Source organism: Vigna unguiculata, chromosome 8 (genome assembly GCF_004118075.2).
Source record: "Vigna unguiculata cultivar IT97K-499-35 chromosome 8, ASM411807v1, whole genome shotgun sequence".
In the NCBI taxonomy this organism is placed as follows: Eukaryota; Viridiplantae; Streptophyta; class Magnoliopsida; order Fabales; family Fabaceae; genus Vigna; species Vigna unguiculata.
Window position 1 is genome coordinate 29,852,968 of NC_040286.1, and position 25,119 is coordinate 29,878,086.

Consider the following 25,119-nt stretch of genomic DNA (forward strand, 5'->3'; position numbering starts at 1 on the left):
ATGTATTGCCACAAAATTTGACTTATTTTTTTAAAACGTGTTTAAAATATGAAAATTAATTTTTAAGACAAAAATATAAAATTGTTATTTAAAATATTATAGTTTTTTATATTCCATGGACTCAGAGATGAAAATGTATAATAAAATGAAAAAGAAAAAAATTTGAAAATCAAAATGGCGCCTCTTGGACTGGATCTGGAACGTTACGTTACACATTTCACATTCAAATTCGCCCTTTCCCCAATCATCTACCCTAATCTGGCTCCGCGCCTCTCTCACATTCTCTTCTCATCATCATCATCATCAAAGCTCTCAGGTTTGTCTTCACTCTCTCTCTCTCTCTCTCTCGTCTCCATAGTTTCAATTAGTTTAGTTTCAATTTGCATGTTCTGTGGATTATCTGTTTGATGAAATGCACGATCGATTGATGAAGTGAATAACCGAAATGGAGAAGTACGAGAAGCTGGAGAAGGTGGGGGAAGGAACATATGGAAAAGTATACAAGGCACGCGAGAAAGCGAGTGGGAACGTGGTGGCGCTGAAGAAGACGCGTCTGGAGATGGATGAAGAAGGTGTGCCTCCGACGGCTCTCCGAGAAGTTTCGCTTCTTCAACTTCTCTCCCAATCTATCTACATCGTCCGATTACTCTCTGTAGAACATGTGGATAAGATCCCCAAAGCCCAGAAGGCCTCCGCCAACCCCCTCACCAAGCCCATCCTGTACCTCGTTTTCGAGTACCTTGACACTGACCTCAAGAAGTTCATCGATTCCCACCGTAAGGGCCCTAACCCTAGGCCACTCCCTCCCCAACTTGTTCAGAGCTTTCTCTTCCAGCTATGCAAGGGCGTGGCGCACTGCCACAGCCACGGTGTCCTCCATCGTGATCTCAAACCCCAGAACCTTCTCCTCGACCAGCAGAAGGGGATTCTCAAGATCGCTGATCTGGGCCTTGGCCGCGCCTTCACCGTTCCTCTCAAGAGCTACACGCATGAGATTGTTACTCTGTGGTATAGAGCGCCTGAGGTTCTCCTTGGCTCCACGCATTACTCCACTGGGGTTGATATTTGGTCAGTTGGCTGCATCTTTGGTCAGTCCACACCACTCCCTCTCTCACTCTCTTTATTCTAGTTTGGTTGTGTTTGAGTTTGGATGAATGGATGCTTACAATAGGGATTTTGAATTGGATTTTAGTTAATAAAATCTGACTTTTGAAGTTGGGTGCCTTATTATGAAATACACAAGTTATCTGAACTTTTTTAGTATATAATTGTATTGTATCTTTGAAGATCTCGCCATTGATCATATCGAATAGAAAGAATAGAAATACGATCAAATCATAGTATTTAAATAGATGCTAATTTAATTTATTGAATCCGATTTTGTAGAATTAAAATCTACTATTATAGGAGTATTATAGGAACAAGGTGTTAGAGGCAACTTCTCTCTAGGATTTAAAATTGTATTATCAATTGTCAATACTAATCATACAGCTAAGATTATGAGGGGGAGTATTATTCTAGTGAACATGATTGTTTGTATTTTAAAAAATGTTAAGTTTATTTAATTAAAAAATCGGGGAAAAAATTAAAAAAGAAATGTCAAAAGGAAAAAAGTGGGGAAGGGTAAATTATTATAGAAAATAACATTCATTTTATGTGAATGCAGATACTCGATATTCATATTGGAAATGGGAAGTAGGACAAACATAAGTACCTTGTGTTATAAGGAATCAATTATTCCTGGAATGTTTTTTTCAAAGCTTGTAACAAACATAGTAATGTGACATTCCTACTTCACTCTCACGAGAATCTTTCTAGATACGTTGAAACAAACACCACCTTTTTATTGGGTATTTTTCAAGTGCGTTTGTTAAATTTGAATATTCTCTGGAACATTTCCTAAAAATCTACAAGAATTGAAAATGGAAGTTAAATGTGCATTAGACTCTTAACTTTTCATATGTTTATGGAAATTTCATATTGTATACTCACGGGAATAGAAATATAAAATAAAACGTGCTAATGGAACTTAGAAAGGTACTTTTAGACAAACTTACTAAAAGATAAAAATCATGTTAGTTTTGCTTGAGAAGGGAAGGGGTAAACTAGAACTAGTCCAACTAGTCACATCCGAAAATATGCATAACCAAACATGATTATTAGTTGCGTAATATTATGGTAGCTAGTATTTCAATACGATGATTCTGGATTATATAATGTAAATCCAAACACTTCTTTCTAAATTCCTCGACATTTTGTTTGTATTTTTCTATGCAGCTGAAATGGTGAAAAGGCAAGCGCTTTTTCCTGGGGATTCTGAGTTCCAGCAGCTAATTCATATATTCAAGTATGTCTGAAAACTTGTTCTTAGTTGCGAGTGGAATATTAGAGTTTAGAAGCTAGTCACATTTTTTATCTGTCTTTTCTTTTCATACTTTGTTTGTTGATTCAACTATGCTGTTTGCTAATTATTCATCCGTCAAGGATGTTGGGAACTCCAACGGAGGAGCAATGGCCAGGAGTTACTTCTCTGCGCGATTGGCATGTGTACCCGCGATGGGAACCTCAGAGTTTGGCAAGGAACGTACCTACCTTAGGACCCGATGGATTGGACCTTTTATCGGTTAGTATTTGTATTTTTCCTCTCTTGAATCCTCTACGCTTCTGAATTCATAACCCTACAGTCCTTCATCAGATAAATATATACGTATATATTTGTACAACATAACTTCCAGTCACCACGTAAATGCTTCCTGATGTATTCTCTGTTCCGTACCACCCGAACAAAATAAAAAATATGTCTCAGACTGACATAAGTGGCTCTGCTGCATTTTTTTTTCTCAAGGTATCTTTTTCCTGGTGATGAAGTAATCTCGATGTAGTATGTATTGATAAAAAGAAATTTTAGGCGCAATAGAAAGGAATGCTGTAAACTGGGGTGGGTTCCTCATGGATATCAGGTGCCTATAAAGAAATTTTGAAGCCAATAATTATGGTTGCTTTAATACTTAAAATAGCATAACTCCATTTTAATTTTGGGTGGCACGGTTTCTAGTCCTATAAAAGTGGATAGAAGGAGTTCAAGAGAATTATTAAAAAAAGCATAAAGTATATTTGAATTATTTTTTAGAGTGATCTATGTAGCTTACCTCACATGGTTGGAGTTTGTTATATATCATTCACTTGATTGGAGTTTCTTTTATACTATAACCTGATCCAGCTTTTAGATTGAGCCAATTTGAATCGTTTTCTGTTGCTAACCTCACTTTCTTGAGTTTTTTACGCACTCCCTTTTGAACAATATATTTTCTCTGATCTGCAGAAAATGCTCAAGTACAACCCTTCTGAGAGAATATCTGCCAAAGCAGCACTTGATCATCCCTACTTTGACAGTCTTGACAAGTCTCAATTTTAGTTTTGCCTCTATGTCAAAAGTTTCTGTGCAAAAAGTTTCCTTCATTCAGTATTATATAGCAGTCGATGAAAATTATTCATGGCATGGAGCTTAAATATATATCCAATTGAGTTTGTGTGTAATATTTCGTCATCATCTTGGTGATATATGAACAGTTCACTCTTAAGGGCAGTTCATGGTTGCCAAAGTCATTGTAGGACCCCTGAAAAACTTAATGCTCCTCAAAAGTTGTAGTTTCTGTTGAAATTGAAAAGGATAGTCCATTACTATGGTATTAACTATCCCAGTGCTTAATGTCTAATCGTTGTATTTTCTGTTGAAATTGAAAGGAATAGATCATGACTACATTCGTATACGTGTGTTTATGCAAGAATAAACCATTCTCGTTTCATTCTTGAACGTAAAATGGTTCCTGAAGTCAAAAAGTGTATTAATTAACTCCCAAGACAAATTATGTGGTGTAGTTTTTAAATTTTTTAAGAAATTCCTCAAATTATATTTTAGCACAACAAAAATATTTAGTTAGAAACTAAACTGATGAATATCTCAGAGATTACCTAGTACGATTTCGTAATTTTATAAATCATTTAGTAAAGCCTTTAATTAATGTTTAGAATATAAAATCGGTTTTTATTGTTTGATTGCTATTGTCCTGCTATGATGTTTGTTACCTGTTTCCACCTGGAAAACCAAAATTAAAGGTTAGGTAATGAACGTCAAAGCAAATATTTTAAGTTCTACTTGCCATACTTTTAAATGTCATTGTGGATCCTCACTTGAGTAAATCTCTTATTAAAAGGTATTTTAGTTTTTTTTTTTATAAAAACATCAAAAAAAAAATAAAAATCCGAGTTATATATCTCATTTATTTTTACTTTTTATGGACAATTTTTTTAAAATAAAATAATGTTAAGGGCAACAATTATTGTTAAAGTCTCAAATGTTAAAATAAGAACAAGGGTGTCGTAAAATCAACAATTTGTGATTTCAAACACGTTAGTGAGATTATATGCTCTTTCGGCGTAGTGGACTAGAGAAAACTAGGTAGAAAAAATAATGGATATATTCCTATTTTTCTATTGTACGTACTCTTACTTGAACAGTTAAATACTGTTCTATAATTGAGAAAAAATAGAAAGAATATTTATGGCATGGTTCATGTTTAATGGAATTCTTGGTTTGAAGGTTGGGGAAAAAAATGGTTGGCATAATTAAGTGGGTATGTTTAGTAGGACACATATAAAGAGAAATTGATGTTTTTACTCTACTTTTAATTTATTTTACAACTTGTTGTCTCTTTTCATTTAAGTACTTTTGTTTTTTAATTTATTTTTATGTTCATCTTTTTTTGTTTACATTTTCATCTTTTATGTCTCTTTTCATTACCAAAACAGACTGTAAGCGTTTTATACTTAAAAATGTTCATATTTATTTAACATTTAGTACTAGAATAATAAATTTGTTATAATTAAAATATGTATCAATAATGGTGTTTAGTAATGTATTATTCAAACTCACCCGTATTTATAAAACTATTTATGGTAATTACGCAAGTTTGAAATTTGGTAATATATCGATAAAGGCAAATTGGGAATGTCTTCATACAAGCAAAACAAAAGTGTTATTTGTTCAATAAAAGAAAAATATTTTTTTCGTATTTTAAAAGAAAGTTATTTGTTTATTAATAAAAAGTTAAAACTTTTATTCCCTCTATCATAGGTAGAAAAAGCTGTTTTCCAATAAGTAGTGAAACTATCAATTATTCCTATTTATTTTTTAATCTTTAGTAGTTCGTTGCTTCTTGAGATTCTTAAAGTTAAGCAAGTCAGATTTTCCAGAAAAACATGCTGTAAAAACCAGTGTTTAATAACTTTTGGAAACAGTCATAGATATTTAAAGAGGACTAATGTCACAAAACCTTTGTTAAGAACAAATCTATTCTTTATACATTACGTAATAATTATCAATATCTCACAAAACTTTACAAGAATTTTGTTTTAGGATCGAGACTGCTAAAAGATTTATCTAAAAACAAAAATTCCTTTCACTGAAAACCAGTTTGGAATCACTCATTTGGTGAAGAATGAAGAGCTTATTACCAAAGTAATTTGAAACAACATTGTTTTTAGAAAATTTAACCAATCTAATGATCAATGAAGACAGAGCTTTATACCAAGGCAATGAATGAATGCATTTACAATTCAAACTTTCCTTTGTTTCATAAATTAAAGTTTAAAATACAATGATCATATTTCAAGGTAAACCCTCATAAATGTCAAATGACACTCTTGATGGTAGTGATTGTTTATATGAAAATATAGTTAAATAAGAAAAAGGTTTCGCTGAGGCTTATGCTGAAGTCTGCATTGAGGAATTGCATCCTCCAATAATAACATCTATTCTGGTATCAAATTTCCTTATTCAAGAGAAACTGCATTGTTCCTCAGCAAATCCCACTCTGGATTCTTTGGTATCATAGATTACCCTTTGGTTTCTTTGCTGATAATTTCCAATAATAGCAGTGTCATATTCATGAGAAAGACTTGCAATGGCCAAACAAACTTGTGAAGCATCCTCTTTCACCACATAGAATGTGCCAGTTGCATCAACTTTCAACTCAGCATTGCCCTCAAAATGAAGATTTATAGTAGGGGTGTTCACTTCATCATATCCAGTGAGATTGAAACAGGTATCCAAAATTGAAAACCCTGGTGCTGAAGGGAAGCCAGAGAACTGTTTCAAGAACTCTGCTTTCAGAGCCTTGTACACTGATGGGGGCAATCTTGTGATCACTGTGCCAGAATCAATCAAAACCCCATCACTGCCAAAGCTTGGAGCCTGCAAAGCCACTCCACCAATGTCTATGCCAGTGAGATTGAGAATGTAGAAGTTGGTAAGCTGTGGATTTGGAAGCATTCTGGTGTAACTGATGGGAGTTACATTCTTGAAAAGTGAAGACTCATTTCCCATAACTAATGACCCAGATGAACCTTCTTCTGTAGTTGGTAAACAGTATGAGAAAACTCCTCCAAATGTGGCATTGGTTTGAGAAACCAATGAAAGGTAACTTCTTCCCAACCCCATAAGGCCAGAAACTCCTCCAAATAAACCTTTGTTGTTCCTACCACAACCAAACACAAAATCACTCACTGAAACACCTCCAAAACTAAGTCTTTCAACACCTAGCTCTCCATTGGTGTAGGATCCATCACCGTAGTTAACCACATAGTTACAAGTTGATGTATTAGTATTACTTCCACATGCTCCTGTGTTTCCTGTGGCAATTTGAAGAGATTGGCATGTTGATGAATTGCATGAAACTGATTGGTAGGAAGAGGAAGTAGAAGGTTTGAACATTGGTCCTTGTTGATCGTAACATGACATGCAAGGCTCACATTGGACCCATGTCAAGTCGCTTCCGGTGTCAATTATCACTGTCATGTTCATGCTTCCCAATCCCATTGTCACAATGTAGTTTAAGGTTTCCAAGTTTATACCAGAAGCTAATGGAATTTGGGTTTGTGAAGCTTCTATCTTTTTGCCTGAGACTAGTTTTCTTATCCTGTTTTGCATTGAACGAACGCGAAGATTATCTACTATTAACTGCTTCTGAAGCCTTCTGTTCCAATCAATTTTCTTCCTTGAGCAGTGTCCTGTGTCCTTCATTTCCAGCACAATGGAACCTTTCTCCCGCCCTGAGAATTCATATCAAAAGGGGTTTCATTTCTGAACTGATATAACAAAAAGGCTTAAACTTTATCAGCAGAAAGTATGATATAATATAAATCCAAAGTGATGTTAAAGTCAAGGCATGCTTTGTCAAAGGTGGTAAACCTGTTCTTTAAGACCAAATTTAACAAAGGGAGAGACCAATGATGGTTTCTCTTTTCCCTTTTACTTAGATTCTAACATTGAAAAAGATTAGTAGTTTTCATTAAGTATTATTATTATTATTAGATCCAAAGTGAAACATGACAAGAAACTCAGAAAAACAAAACCTACGAACTTCTCATTCCCACTAAACTCACTTGATTCAGGAAGGAGACAACCTTGGTTACCATGTTGCTGTTTCTTCCGGAACATTTGCACGTTGAACATCTTCTTGTCTTCCAAAGAACACACTCCGTTTGCATTGATGATGCAGAGAGAAACAAGGGACAGAAGGAATGGCAACAACATTGGTGTTGCCATAGCCATTGATGAGAGAAGATGGTGGGGAATTGTAAAGAAAGATAAACTTTGGAAAGAATGTTTGAAAAGTTTAAGGGAAGCAAGAGAGAAGAAACATTGAGAGAGAGAGTGTGTTGAAGTTGAAGGCCTAATGGAGGAAATTGTGATTTGTGAGTGGTGTATTTTGGCATGAGAACAAAAGAGGAAGTGGTGGCTTTTAGACCCCACTTGTGCATGAGGAATTATTGGGGTTTCACGTGCAGATAATCAAAAAAGAAAACTAGTGTTCTGTTTGGTGGGTGGTGAAGTGGGTCGAGGGACTTTGGATTTTCAATCATCTTATTGGCCTCTTAAGAACCCCTTTTGGATAAGACCACCCTGCCCTTAAAGGTTAACTCAAACCACACAACTTGTGAGTAAAATTTTTCTCATTTAACAACTTTACTTCATCAAAAACCTCAACTTAGTTTCTTCTTTTCTGTAACAAGTTTTTGTTCATAAAAGTTATTCAAACATGGCCTTAGTCCAATGTCTCTTACTGATATGTCTTTGTTGAATCTGCAAGACATGACATGTTCCAATGTCTACTAGCTGGCTTTATTCTTTTTCTACGAGAAAACTGAAAACGTACACTGTAATCAGTCTTCAGAAAACGATACATGAAGCAGTTCCACTTCAAAGCAATCAACTTAGTGTCATTTCTTCTAGATTTTATGGTAAAAATTGACCTCTTATATTTGTTTTTCCGAGACATAGATTAATTTTCCAGTTTTCTGCATTCCAACAAAAACAATTTAATATTGCTACCTTTACATTTCTCTAGCATGGTTCTCTTCTTTTCCTATAAAATATCCTGTGCCACCTTTTGTACCAATATATATATATATATATATATATATATATATATATATATATATATATATATAAATAGATAGATATAATTGACTTGGTCAAATTGCTTACAGATAGTATTAGTAATAGAAAGTTTGATTTTTTGAAAAAGGGTAGAGTTTTTCCTGTCTGAAAGGAAAGTTGTTGGTTTTTTCACATTGATATAAGGAAAGGCTTTGTGTTTCACATTGAAAAATACAGAGTCATTTGAGAGTTTTTCTTCTAAAACTTTTGTTCCAGATACACAAGAAGTTGATAATGGAAATTAGTGGATACGCATAGAATTTTCATATTATTGATTCAAGAACTAACCAATATGTACATGTTTAAAGTTTTATTTATCTAATATGATATATTTTAGATGCAAAATACATTCTATTTTTTCTGCTATAAGTGTCTTTTTTGACACCCTTTTATCTATAGTACACAATAATACATATCATTGGTTACTGGAGCAGGTGCAGGCCATGTCTTTAAGATTCAGCAACGAAAAAAAGATGAAAACTCCCACCAAAAGTGTTGTAGTGTTAGAAAAGTTGCACTGCTTGGATCTGTAATTGATGAAGTATGGCATAACTAGTTAGCTGTTAGTAGTATGCTTTATTTTTCTACTGATATATATATCAGTACCATGTTTAGCATAGTGGTGTTAATCAGTGTAGTGAAAACTGTAAGTATTTGTGATAATCATGTAAACCAGAATTTGCAATCTAAAGTTGCAATGAAGGGAGGGAATATAAGACTCTTGAATTGCTTTAAATCCAAAGTGAATAATAGGTGTCAATATTATTCTAGTAATGCATGTGGTTTTGTTAAAATCTTTTTGATTGATTGGTGCTTTCCCAATTAGTCCAATTATGCAGTTAAATGGTCACAACTTATATAGTACCAATCTGAACTAAATGCAATCAAAAATTGCTGCCATGGAAGGGAGAAGGAGACACTTGAATTGTAAGATGCTTATGTTTAAACTGTTATGAAAATGACTAATAGAAAACTTTTTGATATCAGATGAGTATGTCGAGAGAAGATTCAAAACAATGAAACATGAGTTGAAATCCGTATAAAATACTGACATCATCTCTGGTCTAAAACCTTAAAACAATAAATTTATAAGTTTTCTTTTTGTTACATATATTCAAAATTTTCAATTTTATTCAATATAAAATTTAGATTCACGTTTGAATTGTCAGATATGATAAAAAATAAAATATATGGCTCAAGTTTTTTTGTAGGGAATAACTCTTGTGAACCAAATAAGGTTTCATGTTTGTGATTGGGGAATAGAAGTGTTAAAACTTGTATCATTGATGGAGTTCATGGTGCTTAATTGTGGAGACAAAATCCTTGCTGCAAGAAAATGGTTGTTGTTTGTGTCAGAATTGGGTGTTTCTCTAAAGGGTGGTGCCAGAACATGTTGGTGTATGTGTTTATTTAAGAACATTCCATCAAGAGAAAATAAAGGAAAATTATTTTTGATTACTAAATTTTGACAACTTACTCTTACGATCTTAAGTGACATTTTTTAAGTGATTTTCTATTTTTTCATTTATTCATTCTTAATATTCCAAAATTACTTAAAAGATATCATCTTACGTTATAAGAGAAAGTTGTCAAAATTTAGTAGTCAAAATATCATTCTCCGAAAATAAATAAAGTGAACAGGAATAAAACAACGGAGTGAGAATGTACAAGAAATAAAATGGAAGTTATAAGGTATTAGATTTTAAGAGAAATAAATAGAAAAGACAAGCAGAGCGTTAAAAATATGAGAAAAAAAAAACAAGTGGAAAAAATATAGTGTAATAGATCTTATCATTTTTAAATTGTTTAGTTCAAATTGAACTTTTAATTTTTCTGTATTGTAATTTTTTGGTTGTAAATATACAATTCTAATTATTTTTTTTAAATGACTTTTATAAACATTTCTTACACCCTTAGATAGAGAAAAAAGAAATAAGTGTTTAAGAAATTAAATAGAAGTGTGTCTATATTGTTGTTCCAAGAAGTTATAATTGTGCTAATATTTGATTCTCCAATTAATGCTATTTTATTAAATTGAGTTTTTTTAGATGAGATTGATTGATAATATGGTTGGAAACAAAGAATTGATGGAATAGGAAGAAGATTACTAATACTTGAGTGATCCAACAATATCATAGAACTTTTTTTTTATATATAGGAAAAGACATAGAGAACTTGAGATATTAAAATCCCACAAATATAATAAATAAAGGATCAAAATTACAATTAAATTAAATTAAATTATTTTTATTTTCCTTTTTCACCCCAAATAATATAAATTACTTTTGTCTTTCCCATTTCCTTTTACTTAGATAGATCTTGGTTCCCTATCTAGGTCCAATGTCATATTGAGTTAGGTAATGGTGGCTAATTCTTTAATCCAATTTGGTAAGCTTTGAGTAATAAGTATTATTTTGCTACATGTTTTCTCCAAACTTTATCATCCATCTCTTTCAACTACAAAAACATGTTTTCTTACTTTATCCTTTATATAAACAAAAGAATCAATATTAAATTAATTATACTATACTTTCATACATCCTAAAAGCATGCATAGATAACCAAAGTCAAAGGAACCAACTCAATCCATCTTTCCTCACTTTGTAATAATAGTGTATATGTATGTAGGTACATTTGTCTTTCACCTACCTTTGTCCCTTGCCAAAACATATTGTCTCTTTTCAAAAATAGATATGGATATGAAGATTTTGAAGTAGACATAACGTTTTTAAAAAAAAAAATAAGTTTATGTTAAATATCAGATCTTTTATCTCTCAATTATTAAAAAAAAAAATCTTATTTTTTTATTTACTTTTTTAAAATGAAAGTAGTAAGACAACGAAAGGGACCGTTACATCTGATATGCTATATCTACATGAATCGTTTGTCTAGTCTAAATTGAGCTAAAACTTCCGAAAAATATCGCTATAACGCACTTGTGACAATATGGATATACTTATTTTCTTATATACCAATAAAATTTCTCTTGAAACTCTTAACATTTTGAAAAAAATTGTTTATCAATATTCAACTTGGACTGAGAATATGAAATTTAAAAAATTCTATTATTTATTATTATTATTTTACTTTTATACATGAATATCTATAACAATATATAAAGATGATTCATTCTTTTGTGTCCACATATCAAAATACTAATTTTACTCTTTAAAATATAATTATTTATTAAATTTTTGAAAATTGACCGTTTCTTTTACAAACTTTTTTATAAAATCGTCTATCCCTACTCTTTTCTTTTTCTCTATTTATCAACCGTTATTTTTTTATCTTTTCTGATATATTTCACTTTATTTTTATTAAATATAATTTTATTTTATATATTAACTTAATAATATTATATTATCATCACCTACTAATATAATATCATATATATTTAAAAAATGCGTATACACAAACACATTATACACTAATATACACTAATATTTCATAAACATATTTACCTGGTATTGTTGTCTGGTTAAAGTTATCCACTTCTTTGATCGAGGAAAAAGCATATGCAAAATGCAAATGAAGTATGCCACCATATTCTTCTTACTTTGGACTTCCATCACCATCTGCTTAAGATGAAAAAAAAAAAGTATCATATCTTGGAGTTGGAAGACTTTCAGATGTGACCCATTGGAACAGCATAAATCAATATCTTTGCTTTATTTTTTCTTTTTTTATGCTAATGCTGATACAGATACTTTTAAATACTCCATTATAATTAATGCTGTAAACGTGGTTCATCCTAAGTTTGATGGCTTCATTTTACTATTAAATTGAAATGAAGTGGAATCATGTTCAGTTATAGTACAACTATGAGTAGATATATGTATGTATCGCATTAAGATTCTTAACATACATTAATTAATAATTATACATGTATAATCTTATACCATATTATAAATGTGTTCATTGCAAAGTAGAATCTGATAAGAACATTTCTATGTGACTGTTTATTTGGATTAATTAACACCTATTTGCCTAAAAGATATGATTAGAAAAATTAGCCACTTGTTGGGACATCGTGTTCTCAAATTCAGGATTAAGCCACCGACTTTTCTTCATAAAACTATACAAATGTATTTTCTAGACCTCATTAAACACATGAAAAATTCTCTATTTCCAAATTCTAAACGATCAACTCTCTCTTTATTTTAATTAATATTTTTGTAAGTTAGGTCAGAAGTCTCACATTGACTAGAGATAAGATTGATTAATTTATAATATGTAAGTGAGTGTAATTTTTACCTTATAAGTCGATTTTGTAGAGTTGAGTTAGATTTTAAAGCTCATTTCTAATCTGATATCAGACCTAAGTTAGAACCTATCCTAGCAAATTTGGACATTTTATTCCACTTATTAACGAACCATTCACTACATTTCTTACCTTACAAACTAATTTTGTGGAGTTGAATTAGACTTTAAAGTCTATTTCTAACAAGTTATGAATATAATATAATACTATTTCCAATATAAAAGGTTAAAATTTTAATATATATTGTAATTTTTATTTATGTATTGTTTATTTTAGTAATTTTTAATTAATATAAGAGGTATGCAAAGAGTGAATGCCAAGTTGTGATTGAATCCATGTTATGGAAACAAATATGATGTCCCTGCAAACAAAACATCACACACTATCACTCATCTGCCTCTCTGACATTTTTCTTCAGAACCTCAAACTTTGTCTCTGTTAACATCATTACAGAATGAATTTCATCACACTCATTTAATAAACTTTCTCTACATGTGCCTGCACAAAATTTCTCATCCACAAACTACAACCATCTTCAATCATTCTCTTACTACTTTCATTCCAAATTCTCATCTCTTCACTAATCCATTATTTCACTACAACCATGCTCAATTTTTAGTTTAATTAAAAATCATTCATATTTTCAAATTCTATTTTGATTAATGGGACATATATACTATTAATATTTTCTGTAACGTAGAATTATGTCGTAATTTTATCTTTAAAAAACAACTGGTAAATGATATGAAATGAAACTCTGGGATCTACCGCAACATTTTTTTAAACATAAAATATTGAACTAGGAATTTGAATCTAGCAATATTCTGGAAGAGCATGATATGAAGTCGGCTACGAATTCTTAAACTTTAGCTAACCTCTTTCGGCAACTTGCTCCACTTGGAATTATTCACTTCATTTCACCACTTTATATCACATTTTTTCTTCTTTTAGTTTAACCAAAATATACAACTTTTCAACAAATTAAATTCACACACTAATCATTTTATAATTAGAAGAGGAAAATTTCCATTTCGGTTTTCATATTTGATTGCTTTGACCATTTTCATAGTCTTTGTCATTCTTCTTTAGGACACTCTCTTCATTCTCACCCTTATAATACTTTTCCATTCTACCATTCAAAATTTTAAAAGCACGTTTACCCTTAAAACAAGGACCTTGTCTCTTTCCATAGTCATACAATTTTTTCACCACATTTTTTTTTCTTCAAAATTAATAGGTTAGAACATTTAAAGGGTATGACTATTCCCAAATCACTTTTTCTCCCCCACTCACTTACTCAACTTTATATATAATTTTTTATTTTTAAATGAAGCAAATTGCAGTGTTTTGCAAAAGCAGAAAGACAAGTAGATGAACATGGTTTAGTTTTTGGAGGCTGAAGTTTATCCATTAGGATAAAGCAAAAGCAAAAGCATAATAATAAATAATAATAGTAATAAATAATAAATAAAAATAATAAAAATAATAAAAATTAACAAGTTACTTACATTATCCAGAAACGCATATATGGTGGGACCCATCGCTCGAGCTTACGTGTTCAACCCTCCCACCAGATCCTTCCACCTGTCCATCCAACTCCACCACGCAACTACAACCAAGAAGGTTCATGAACCGGGACCCACATTTTATCCATTAACATCACGTGATGCCACGTGCCTTCCAGACGGCACCATGCACCGCCGTTTCCCACCGCAAAGGAAAATTCTCAATGTGCCCACGCTACACGACATAAAAAGCCCATGATTTTATTTTCCACCGGAGGGTTTGTTTGTAATTTCGTCTCCTTCTTGACCCAGCTGTCGTGTTTTAAATACGGCGTCGTTTCGTACGCGGCACGTGACAGTCAGCCATTGAAGAAAGAGACGAAACATTGGTTTTCCTCCTCAGCGCCCGCCGTTGCATTGCTCAAGTGTTGCTAAAGGATTTCTCGTTTCTCGTTGTGAAAATCGGAGTCAAACTCTGCTCCTCGTGTTTGTCGTAGCTTCTGTTTCTTTGAATCAGCGGCATGGTTCAGCTTATGAGGTCTGATACAGATAATCAATGTCTGAAAAAGGTGAAGATGGAGGTTCAAGATGAAATTCCCCCTCTTCACACCCACAAGCGACCCAAATTGGAAGCACCCCCGAAGGTTTGATTTTTCTGCTGAAATTAGTTTTTCTTTGTCCAGTTTTCTGATGCCCATCACCAATTTCGTCTTTGGGTTGTTTGTTTTCTCTTAATTGATTTTTTCTTTGGGTTTGAAACAGTGTGATTCTAGTGATGATTCCCTTTCGATTCCACCAACTTCGTATAATCCCTTGGATGAGCCAAGCCCTTTGGGTTTGCGTCTCAAGAAGAGTCCTTCCCTGTTGGATTTGATTCAGATGAGGCTCTCCCAACAAGAGGAGTCTAAGAAGAAAGATCACAAGGCTTCTGCCGCCTCTGCTGCCTCTGCTGCGGCAGATTCTAAACTCAAAGCCTCCAATTTTCCTGGAACCATTTTGAAAATTGGGACTTGGGAGGTATGCTTGGAATTTTACTGAATAGCATGTAACATGATTAATACAATACAAACAAACATGATGTGATATTGTGATTGATGTGCTTATGGTGATTCGTGCAGTACAAATCTAGATATGAAGGAGACTTGGTGGCGAAGTGTTACTTTGCAAAGCATAAGCTGGTATGGGAAGTCCTTGATGGTTGTCTGAAGAATAAGATTGAAATCCCTTGGTCTGATATCATGGCTCTCAAGGCAAATTACCCTGAAGATGGACCAGGCACGCTCGAAGTAGTGGTAAACCATTAACGATCTCCTTTGTTTTTATTTTGATTGTTATGTTAGTTTGACTTGGCATCACAATTATCTGTGGCACTAAGTTGGTGTTCCTTTTGTTCGTTGTAGCTGGCAAGAAGACCCCTGTTTTTTAGAGAGATCAATCCACAGCCAAGGAAGCATACCTTGTGGCAGGCAACATCAGACTTTACTGGCGGACAAGCCAGCATAAACAGGTACTGTTATATTTTTGGTTTGGGCTTCTATTCTGGTTTTTCACGTTGACTCCTTGGTGATGGTGATGCAATTCTCTTTATTGTTACAGGAGACATTTTCTGCAGTGTCCACAAGGATTGCTGGGCAAGCATTTTGAGAAACTCGTTCAGTGTGATCCACGTCTCAACTGTCTGAGCCAGCAGCCGGATTTTGTGTTGGATTCTCCATATTTTGATCCCGGAACAAGTTCAATTCACGATCACATTGAAACAAGTGATGGTTTTGATAGAAAAAGTGAGGAGAGAGGTGGTATTTTTGCACTGCAGGATGTAGAGTCAGGATCTGCAGCTCAATCGTCTTCCTCAAAAAGTGACCCTAATCTTGGTAAAGCTGTGGAAAATGTTTCCCAAGAAATTACCTCACCTAGCCCAGGTAATTGCTGCTCAAATTTTTCAATGCCATTTGAATTCAGTGTAATGGTTAATGCACTTTTTTGTTTATCCTGGTCTATCCATTAAACTTACACCGTTTATATGTTAGTACAAAGTTGCAGGGTTTTGCTCATGGTAAAAAAAAACTCACAAACTGTACACTACTTAACGGCTACGTTTATCTCAAACACTACACAGGAAAAAAAAAATCCGAGTTATATTTTATGCTATGACATACGTTTCTTTTTAATATTATGTTCAGCCCCCTCCCTATCTTATGTAGTACTATAATGATATAATGAGTAAAATATGAATCATATTTTATAATCATTCTGCATGCCTCATGTTATCATCATGCAAATATTATATTAATGCAGTTTGTATCATGTGCAGTGATGAACATCCATGCAATGAAAGATTTCAGGAGTAGGGGAGCTGAAACTTTGAAGTTTCTTAGTAATTTGGATCAGATCAAATTGCCTGGACTTCACCCCTCGATGTCAATGGACGATTTGGTAAGCCACATTGGACATTGCATTTCAGAACAGATGGGCTCTGACAATCCCAATTTTGCTGGTGATGGCCAGTATAGCAGATCTATTGTGGAAGAATTTACTCAATACTTGTTCAATGACTCTCAACATGCAACTACCTCTGATGAACAGCGTGTGATGTCAAGGGTGAACTCACTGTATTGTCTTCTGCAGAAGGACCCTTCTACAGCAGAAGACGCGAACACAATGGCCAAAAATGGTAATGGTCCGAGAGATCCAAATGTGATGTCAAGGGTGAACTCACTGTACTCCCTTCTGCAGTGTGCAGAGGACACAATGACCAGAAATGGCAATGGTCCGAGAGATGCAGATGTGCTGTCTAGGGTGAACTCACTGTACTGTCTCCTGCAGAAGGATACTGCTGCAGCAGAAGACTCAAACACAATGACCAGAAATGCCAATGGTCTTGATGCAGATGACAGTGGAAAAGTTGGTGTGAGCAACTCCAACTCCACTCAATTGTCCCCAGGCAAAACTAAAGTGGCTGATTTGGAAAGTCAACCAGATGATGCTTCTGGCTGCAAGCAGGGGGGGACTGGCATGTCCAGAAAGGAATCATCTGGCGATTTGCTTCTCAATCTTCCAAGGATCGCATCTCTGCCTCAGTTTTTGTTTCACATGTCTGAGGATTCTGTTCATAAAGTTAGATAATTACAATCTACCTGAACTTGCTACTTGCAAGAAACCCAAAAGCTATATTATATATATAGTTTTCAACCGTGTGAATATTGTAATCTACAGTTTGTTGCATGGATTCAGAAATTTACATTGATGATGAATCCTGACAGATTGGTATTTTCAGCTAAAAAAAATAAGAAAACAAAATAGAATATGTGGAATGTTAATAAAACGCGTGTGACAAAATTCGTCGCCACCTTTTTAGTTTTGTTGGTAAATGTAGCGTGAAATGTTAATGGTAACATGTCGGCAGATGAAAAAAATAACGAATGTGATATTTATTGAACAGATATCTTTATTTAACAAAGCCACTTTATGAACTTGGCAAGTGTATAAATTACAATACTCTTTTGTAGTTCACTTTATGAACTTGGCAAGTGTATAAATTACAATACTCTTTTGTAGTTCAAAAGAGTAACAAGATATAAATTAACAACCAAACGGTCACTACAAAGATTTACAATTTTTTTTTTTTTTGTTGAGATAAACGAATAGTTTGCGCATAGCGATTTGATCTATTTGCCCCCAAATATACTGTATGCACTCTAATAACTGCATAGACATCATGACGAACAAAACCTACAAAAAAGAATTTGATACACGCAAGCACACAAAATGTACTATGATAAACTTCAAGGTTCATCCGGGCCTTCCTCTCCCATTTGTTCTGCCTCTTGTAACATGGTCATGAGCATGTTCACTTGTTCTTGAAGCATTGCATTCTCTCTTTCAACTCGAGCACGTTTGCTTCGTTCATCCACAAGCTGAAGTTGCAAGTGCTCCAAGCAACGTGAGTCCTCCTCCAGTTGTTCATTTAGTCCATCAATTTCCCTGTCCTGTAACAACAACAACAATAGCAGAAAGTGAGCAAGTAGTGGCTTGAGCTTTAGGCCTACAAGTTAATAATTGTGTCTTAGCTTAGAAAAGTTTGAACCTTTCTGTTCATTTCTTGGATGGCAATCCTTCGCATGCTTTCAACAACATCTACATTGACAAGCTTTCGTTTCTTTCCGATCAACCAGCCCTTAGGATAGTTTGCAGACTCAAAGTCAGGGGGAGGAAGTAAAGACTCAGCCGAGGGTCGTCGGCCATTAACATTCTTTATAGGTTCTAATGGTTCAAACAAGGCCTTTCGACGTTCAGAAATTGGAGTTGTGTTCTGCATCTCCTCACTAGAAGAAGAAGGAGGTGTAGGAGTAGGAATAGGAGTAGGAGTATCTTCCTGCTTGCTGGATGGTGTATTAGCAGTATCTTCTGATACCTCTAAATTCCTCCCGCTAGCTGTGGGCAACAAGTTACCATTTTTGTTTTTCGCTTACAATGCACCACAAAGTCAAGCACATGGAAAATCTCGTTTACCAAAGTACTCATCATGTTCATTGCACTCAACAAACACATCTAATCATATGATACTAATTACTACAGGAATGTTATACAAGAAATTATTAGGTAGTTGTTACAGAAGTTAATAAACTTGTTACTCTGATTCAACTAGCAGTTATGAATCTTTTTTCTGCAGACTTGCTTTTGGATTTGCTTTGATATAGTTGAGTAGGTAGGTATACCCAAAGATGCCTATTTAAATGCTAACACAAACACATTGAGAACAAAAGAAAAATTACAAAAAGGTAATATTGACAAGCTCAAATGTCCCATCAGTAACAAGAGGTGCATCTAAGTTGAAATTCAGATATGCAAGGAAAGGAACCATAATTAAGGCTATTTTGTTATTGTGAAGAGGTTGGTTGGAGGGTGAGCTGTCCAACAGTGAAACCAATGATATGATGATGACTGCATAATCTCAACAGCCACATACATTTTTTATTTCCCCTTTTTCCCCATCCTTCACAGAATAATGCTATAAATCATCAATATTTTATATCATCACAGATAAAGCTTTTTACCTAGAAGCATAAACTTAGGTTTTGGTGGTCAAAAATCAGTAATTTTGATTTAATTTTCAATTTTCAATATCATTTTTTCTTTTTATCTTAACTGAACTTAAAAGCTGGTATGATTTTTTAAAGTAAGGAATTATTATTATTATTATTATTACTATTATGGTATTTAAAAATGGGATGAGCAAAACTAGGAAGCACAATAGGGGACCAAAGTTGAACTTTACCCTAAAAGAACAACGTAACATAAAAGTCATACCAACCGTTAAAACCCACTTTACGCTTCTTCTATTTGAAACAGTGACCAATTTTGATTTTGCAGAAATCACAGAAACCATCATCGAACAAGGAATTACCATCAGTTCCAAATCATGGAAATACACAAATTTTCCTACTTTATTTTCTTTGCTGTGAAAAAATTAAGAACTTGACAGAGCGCATGTAAATATCGAAATCTCATGCAAAAATCAACAAAACCATTGAATTCTTTTCCAAATCTGAGCAACATGAGATGAAAATGGCACAGAAGAGCAGCAATTACCAAATTGTTTGCAACAACACTAAGTAACAGACAAGGTAAATTAGAGATGGCTGAAGTTAATGAAGAAAAAAAGAGTTTTTTTTTTTATATATATAAATACATATATGTGTATGTATAGATAAATATATAGATATACCTAATCTTCTTCGGGATTTCCAGTAAATGGTAGGTGTGGATACAGGAGAGAAGGCGTTCAAAGCATCATCTATGGCCATCTTCATGTTTTCCATTCAAGAACAAGATATGCTTCGAATTCAGAATTTCAACACATACTAAGAGAAAGAGAAGCAAAGAAAGAGATAGAGAGAAAGATTTTATGTTGTTGTGTTGTTTGTTGGAGGGGCTGTTTGGTTTTTACCTCAATCTTCCCACCATCTAAAAGTCTCGTTTTCTTTGTCCCAAACAACTTACACCGAGATGCTGATAATTGTATGGGACCATCACGATGAGATTCAGCTTTTTCAACGGCTCAGATTTCTTGTTTTGGTGGAAATTTTTATGTCCAAGACTTGACCTTTATTTTATTTATTTATGGTGTGTACTCTTTCTTCACTTCATTGTCTTTATTGTTTATTTATTTTTTAAAAGGAAAATTGGTTGTTTGGAAATTTGCATAACCTTTGGAGGAGCCGTGATATATAAAAAAATAAATATTTTATAAGCAACTTACTCATGGAAAATATATAACAGATTAATATTTTAATTCCACGTGGTAAGAGGCGCGTGGCATAAGCTTTCGGCGGCAGATCCAAAGTTTGACGTGGATTAAAACTACGCAGTGTTTAATGAGCCACAATGAACGTGTCGCACACGCTGGGTAGGTGTGTATGAAGGTACGAAGAGAGAAAAAATAAATAAATTTTGATGTTATTTAATTGTAAAATAAATACTAATTATCAGTTCTTGTACTAGAAATAACTATATTTTCAATTTGAATGAAAGTACAGTGATTAATGAACCGACGTTATAGCACTTAACATGATAATCTTATGTAAAGCTGTAAAATTATGCACAACAATTCATTTCAAATGAAATATTTTTCTACTTATTTGAAAACTATATGATTCTCACGACAACTAATTTAGATATTTAAGTAAATAAAATAACCGATTAAAAATCAACATTCAAATTTGATTGTATTTGAAGTATAGAAAAAACAAAGATTTTCAACCTTCGATCTTCTTGTCTTTTTTTATTTAAAGAATACTAACTTTAAAAAAAAATGACGTATCATCCTCATTTAGTAATATATTAAGATAAATTTAGTTTTTACGAAGAATCAATATAACATCTTAAATTACTAATTTAATTATTTGTTATATTTAAAGAATTTATCAAATTTTTTTATAGGATAATTAGATGTGATAGATAAATTCATATTTATAAGTATTGTATGAACCATTTTGATTTTATTGAAAATTATTTATATTGATCACATATGAATATAAATATAGGTAAAATTTAATTTTTAAATTGAATAAAAAAATGAGAATATCTACGCGCATATTTATTTTATTCGATACTCATTGTTCAATTTGATAAACATCCTTAAATTATTAACTAACCCATAAAATATTTGTTCATTATTTACTTTAATTTTTTATTTTGTTTCACTTGAAGAGTCCTTCTTTTGTTGTACAATTTTGTACTATTGCACAAAATTTTGACTCATTTTATATTCACCAAATTTATTGAAATCTTTTAATTATTTTTTCTCTAGTTATGCACATGTTTTTTTTTGTGTAGTTTCATTCAAACAATGTATTACATTTCAAGAAACATAAAATTGTTATTTGATTTTTTATTTTAAGATTTATGTAAATTTATTTCTTAATATTTGACATTGAAGGAAAGAAAATGTATATCATTTCAACATAGAATTTTTTATAATATTAGGTTTATTTACTGTAAAAAAATATTAGTTAATATTTCAGACGGTAGAAGATAGATATAAACAAAAATACACATAAATTTCATATATCTAACGAGGATAAGAACCGTAATGTATAGTTAGATCTACACTCATTCCTCCCCATTATCATTCCTAACAGGGAGATAAACAAAAAAAAAATCATTGATGCATCTTCGTTCTCTACTTTAACATTTACTTTTAATATTTCCTTAAAATTGAGTTAAGCTCATCAAGATGAGTTTTTAGTAGTGTATTATCTTTACATAATCTAAAAAATTTGTCTCTTGAAAAACTTGCTAGAGATAATTTTGTCATAAATATTCTTCAAGTTTAGTTATAACATTGCTAAAATCTTTTATCCAACAATCTCAAAAATAAGTTTGCTAGAGAAAGGAAAACATATCATTAAGTGCACATTTTTTTTTTCTTGCATTTTTATAACATGTTTATGATACCTTGCTCCTAAAGTAAAGCTCTCTTCTTAATCCTCCATATGTTAAAAATTTCTTTTCATTTAACAGCTTGATATTACAAATGATGTTCTTCTTCTTGTAAGTATTCATCACCAACATATAAAAAATAATAATTGAACTAGCCTTTGCACCAATTTTGTACATAAAGTGTTAACTTGAACACAAAAGCAATGAAAGCTACAAATCACACCAAATGGATATGAAGAACAAAGAACAAAACACAAAGGTAGAAGTGAATACAACCTCATTATATTAATATTATAGAATTGTCAGTATTATGCCAGTTGGAAATGTATACAATCCATCTAATATAAAAGGGACAAGATGATTACAAGTTAATTAGACAAAAAATAGAAATCCAATTACCTAGCTAATACAGTGATTAATAGATGAAAAACACTTTATTGTTTTACAGAATTGTTTACTTCTACCCAAACATATGCTAAACAATCAATCCATAAAAGAGTTTAATACACAAATATTTATATCCATTATCATAACCAATTATGAGTCATATCTCTAAGTAATATCATTGTCATTGGTTAAGAGCAATTGACATGAGTTTGGAAGAGATCTTCATCAACCTACATTAGCTTATATTACAAGTCAATTGACCCTATTTAGTAGTCTCCTATATCATATTCCTAAAATGAATACATTCATTAGTCTAATAATAGTGCACATTATGATATTTGCAACATTTTATACCCTTCATTTACTCTTACCATTGAGAATTCTAAGGCTAGAATAATCATTTGGATTAAGCTTTATTTTAGTTGCTTAATTTGATTTAAATAAAAGCTTAAACTTTCATTATTATATCTTGAAATGTTCATCAGATTGATTAGAGTTTTTCCTTTAGAGGATTTTTCATGAAATTTCCTTTCAAATTAAATCAGATATGATCTCAAATAGGATGTCAAAGTTGTAGATATTGACCTATGAAGCAACATATAAATATATATTAATTAAAATAAAATTTCGTGTTGGAGAGTAATGGAGGAGATGAATTTTTGTAAACTTTTCTTGTTATGTTCAAGATAAGGAGAGAAAAGAGAGACAAAATCCCTTTTCATCAATTTTGAAGAGCTAAGGGAAACCAATGACAAAAGTCAAAAAATAAGAGTGGAATAAACCTCAACCTTAGAAATTTGCATCCCACAAACAAAGCCCAAGAGAAACGTGAAAACATTATTCCTGTCATTGATTCCAACAAATATGAAAAAGTTGTGCAAGGCGTGGGACTCACCATATGCATATGAACTGTGGAGATCATTCCACCATAAATATTCGAGGAACAAGAAGATGAAAATGAAAAGATGAGGGGATTGGAGAGTGTCCTGCAGTATCGCATGCATTATTCACATGTTAACTATTTAAACACTATTAGTAATAAGAATCAAATTAACTAAAAATTGATAAAAATTAAGATCAAATTGAACACTAAACGAAAATGAGTTTAATAAAAGCGCAAAAATATGAACCAAATGATCGTTTAAGCCTATAAATAAATATGGCCACATTAATTGTGAAAAGACTATATTTACATGATAATGGAGGAAAACATGGTAGTTGAGTCCTACAAAATAGAGTTAAGACAAATGCATAATGATAAACGAAATAATCATTATAGTTAATTATCCAATTAAACAAAATGTTAAAACAAGTTTAAAATTAACAAAGGTTAAAACACTAAAAAAACAGTAATTAGCGAAAGTTATTCTATTGTGTTTTAGATATCAAAATCTAAAATATTTCATATTTAAATGTCAATTTTAAAAATATTAGTATTTTATAATATAATTATTGGAAGAAAAAATTTAATAATTATATTATAATAATATTTTCAATAATATATTCTATTTAATAATTGAATCAAAAAATTATATTCAATTTATAATTAAATTTAATAATTTATAATTGAATTTCAAAAATAACTAATTAAAATGTTGATTTTAATACAAATATTATTATAATATTTACAAAAAAATAATTTTAGTCTCAATTTGAAGGGACAAAATTACTCTGTTTTAATCAAAATTAGGGATTAAATTGAACAAAAATAACGAATATAGATACTGAATTTAACAAAAATAACAAATATAGGGATTAAATTGAACAAAAGAAAATAACGCAACTACAAACTGACATGTGACACTGACATTGACACGTGGCACAATGGTGACTTTATACGTGAATAATTTTTTAAAAAATTAATTTAAAAAATATTAAAAAAATTAGAAAAAAATTCAAGAAAAACAGAAGCTGACACGTGATATACATTTGTTCACTAACGTTAACTATTTAAACAGTTAGCAATAAGGACCAAATTGACAAAAAATTGACGAAAATCATGACCTATTAGAATAATAAACCAAAATGAAGACCAAATTAAACAAAGGTGTTGAAAATAGAGGCAAAATAAGTATTTAAGTGTTATTTATATTATTAGGAGGATATGATTATGATTTTATACTCATAGAAGGACTAAAGCATCTCCTATTTCAGTCATTTAATTTTCTAACAATTAAAAATTATCATTCATAAATTTGAATCAAATAAAATCCCATAATATTTAAAATGTTCTTAGATATTCTAGCAATAAATATTTCACCCTCTAAATTTGTATCGAATGTATAAGAGAAACTTCTATTGAGACCTCCCAAAGGATTAAAATTCCTTTTCTTACCCATTTATTTACAATTACTTTCGAAAGTAGTTTCAAATTATGATATTATAAGGACACCAAAGAAACATATTTCATCAAGGACGACTCAATGGGTTGGAAGGTTTAAAACAAATTTAAAAATGAAGTCTTTTCATTATAATTATATTTAAGTATGTTTTTAATTCCTAAATTTTGATGTGAAATTAAATTT

At 31.9% G+C, this 25,119-nt stretch overlaps 4 protein-coding genes across 6 annotated transcripts; 2 read left to right on the top strand and 2 right to left on the bottom strand.

Annotated features, from left to right (window-relative positions):
* Positions 1–190: 190 nt before the first annotated feature.
* On the top strand, positions 191–3,760 carry LOC114193418 (cell division control protein 2 homolog C). Its single transcript, XM_028083208.1, has 5 exons — positions 191–316; positions 434–1,088; positions 2,278–2,347; positions 2,485–2,623; positions 3,323–3,760. The coding sequence occupies exons 2-5, from the start codon at positions 446–448 to the stop codon at positions 3,413–3,415; spliced, it is 945 nt and encodes a 314-aa protein (XP_027939009.1). The 5' UTR covers positions 191–316; positions 434–445; the 3' UTR covers positions 3,416–3,760.
* Positions 3,761–5,603: 1,843 nt separating this feature from the next.
* On the bottom strand, positions 5,604–7,778 carry LOC114193554 (aspartyl protease family protein At5g10770-like). Its single transcript, XM_028083397.1, has 2 exons — positions 7,444–7,778; positions 5,604–7,110 (listed from the first exon to the last, which is right to left on the bottom strand). Exons 1-2 carry the CDS (start codon positions 7,610–7,612, stop codon positions 5,837–5,839), a joined length of 1,443 nt encoding a protein of 480 aa, XP_027939198.1. The 5' UTR covers positions 7,613–7,778; the 3' UTR covers positions 5,604–5,836.
* A 6,827-nt stretch (positions 7,779–14,605) lies between these two features.
* Positions 14,606–17,588, top strand: LOC114194535. 2 transcript variants are annotated; one of them, XM_028084837.1, is made up of 7 exons: positions 14,606–14,910; positions 15,029–15,283; positions 15,385–15,558; positions 15,667–15,773; positions 15,863–16,185; positions 16,578–16,699; positions 16,892–17,588. In XM_028084837.1, the coding sequence occupies exons 1-7, from the start codon at positions 14,788–14,790 to the stop codon at positions 17,387–17,389; spliced, it is 1,602 nt and encodes a 533-aa protein (XP_027940638.1). In that variant the 5' UTR covers positions 14,606–14,787; the 3' UTR covers positions 17,390–17,588. The 2 variants fall into 2 exon arrangements, with proteins under 2 accessions (XP_027940638.1, XP_027940637.1); XM_028084836.1 differs by having other exon boundaries at positions 16,578–17,588.
* A 149-nt stretch (positions 17,589–17,737) lies between these two features.
* LOC114194536 (protein HEADING DATE REPRESSOR 1) lies at positions 17,738–20,265 on the bottom strand. 2 transcript variants are annotated; one of them, XM_028084840.1, is made up of 3 exons: positions 19,992–20,261; positions 18,351–18,697; positions 17,738–18,252 (listed from the first exon to the last, which is right to left on the bottom strand). In XM_028084840.1, exons 1-3 carry the CDS (start codon positions 20,083–20,085, stop codon positions 18,049–18,051), a joined length of 645 nt encoding a protein of 214 aa, XP_027940641.1. In that variant the 5' UTR covers positions 20,086–20,261; the 3' UTR covers positions 17,738–18,048. The 2 variants fall into 2 exon arrangements, with proteins under 2 accessions (XP_027940641.1, XP_027940640.1); XM_028084839.1 differs by having other exon boundaries at positions 17,748–18,252; positions 18,351–18,730; positions 19,992–20,265.
* Positions 20,266–25,119: the final 4,854 nt, after the last annotated feature.

What these genes read in the sequence shown, in the direction of transcription:
- LOC114194535 (XM_028084836.1), top strand. Translation starts at nt 14,788, where the DNA reads ATGGTTCAGCTTATGAGGTCTGATACAGATAATCAATGTCTGAAAAAG. An exon ending in GGACAAGCCAGCATAAACAG is followed by an intron (nt 15,774 to 15,862) that starts GTACTGTTATAT and finishes TTATTGTTACAG; the next exon opens with GAGACATTTTCTGCAGTGTC. An exon ending in AATTACCTCACCTAGCCCAG is followed by an intron (nt 16,186 to 16,577) that starts GTAATTGCTGCT and finishes TATCATGTGCAG; the next exon opens with TGATGAACATCCATGCAATG.
- LOC114193418 (XM_028083208.1), top strand. Translation starts at nt 446, where the DNA reads ATGGAGAAGTACGAGAAGCTGGAGAAGGTGGGGGAAGGAACATATGGA. An exon ending in GTCAGTTGGCTGCATCTTTG is followed by an intron (nt 1,089 to 2,277) that starts GTCAGTCCACAC and finishes TTTTCTATGCAG; the next exon opens with CTGAAATGGTGAAAAGGCAA. An exon ending in CAGCTAATTCATATATTCAA is followed by an intron (nt 2,348 to 2,484) that starts GTATGTCTGAAA and finishes TCATCCGTCAAG; the next exon opens with GATGTTGGGAACTCCAACGG.
- LOC114194536 (XM_028084839.1), bottom strand. Translation starts at nt 20,085, where the DNA reads ATGGAAAACATGAAGATGGCCATAGATGATGCTTTGAACGCCTTCTCT. An exon ending in GAAATCCCGAAGAAGATTAG is followed by an intron (nt 18,731 to 19,991) that starts GTATATCTATAT and finishes GTGCATTGTAAG; the next exon opens with CGAAAAACAAAAATGGTAAC. An exon ending in TCCAAGAAATGAACAGAAAG is followed by an intron (nt 18,253 to 18,350) that starts GTTCAAACTTTT and finishes TTGTTGTTACAG; the next exon opens with GACAGGGAAATTGATGGACT.
- LOC114193554 (XM_028083397.1), bottom strand. Translation starts at nt 7,612, where the DNA reads ATGGCTATGGCAACACCAATGTTGTTGCCATTCCTTCTGTCCCTTGTT. An exon ending in TTGTCTCCTTCCTGAATCAA is followed by an intron (nt 7,111 to 7,443) that starts GTGAGTTTAGTG and finishes ATGAATTCTCAG; the next exon opens with GGCGGGAGAAAGGTTCCATT.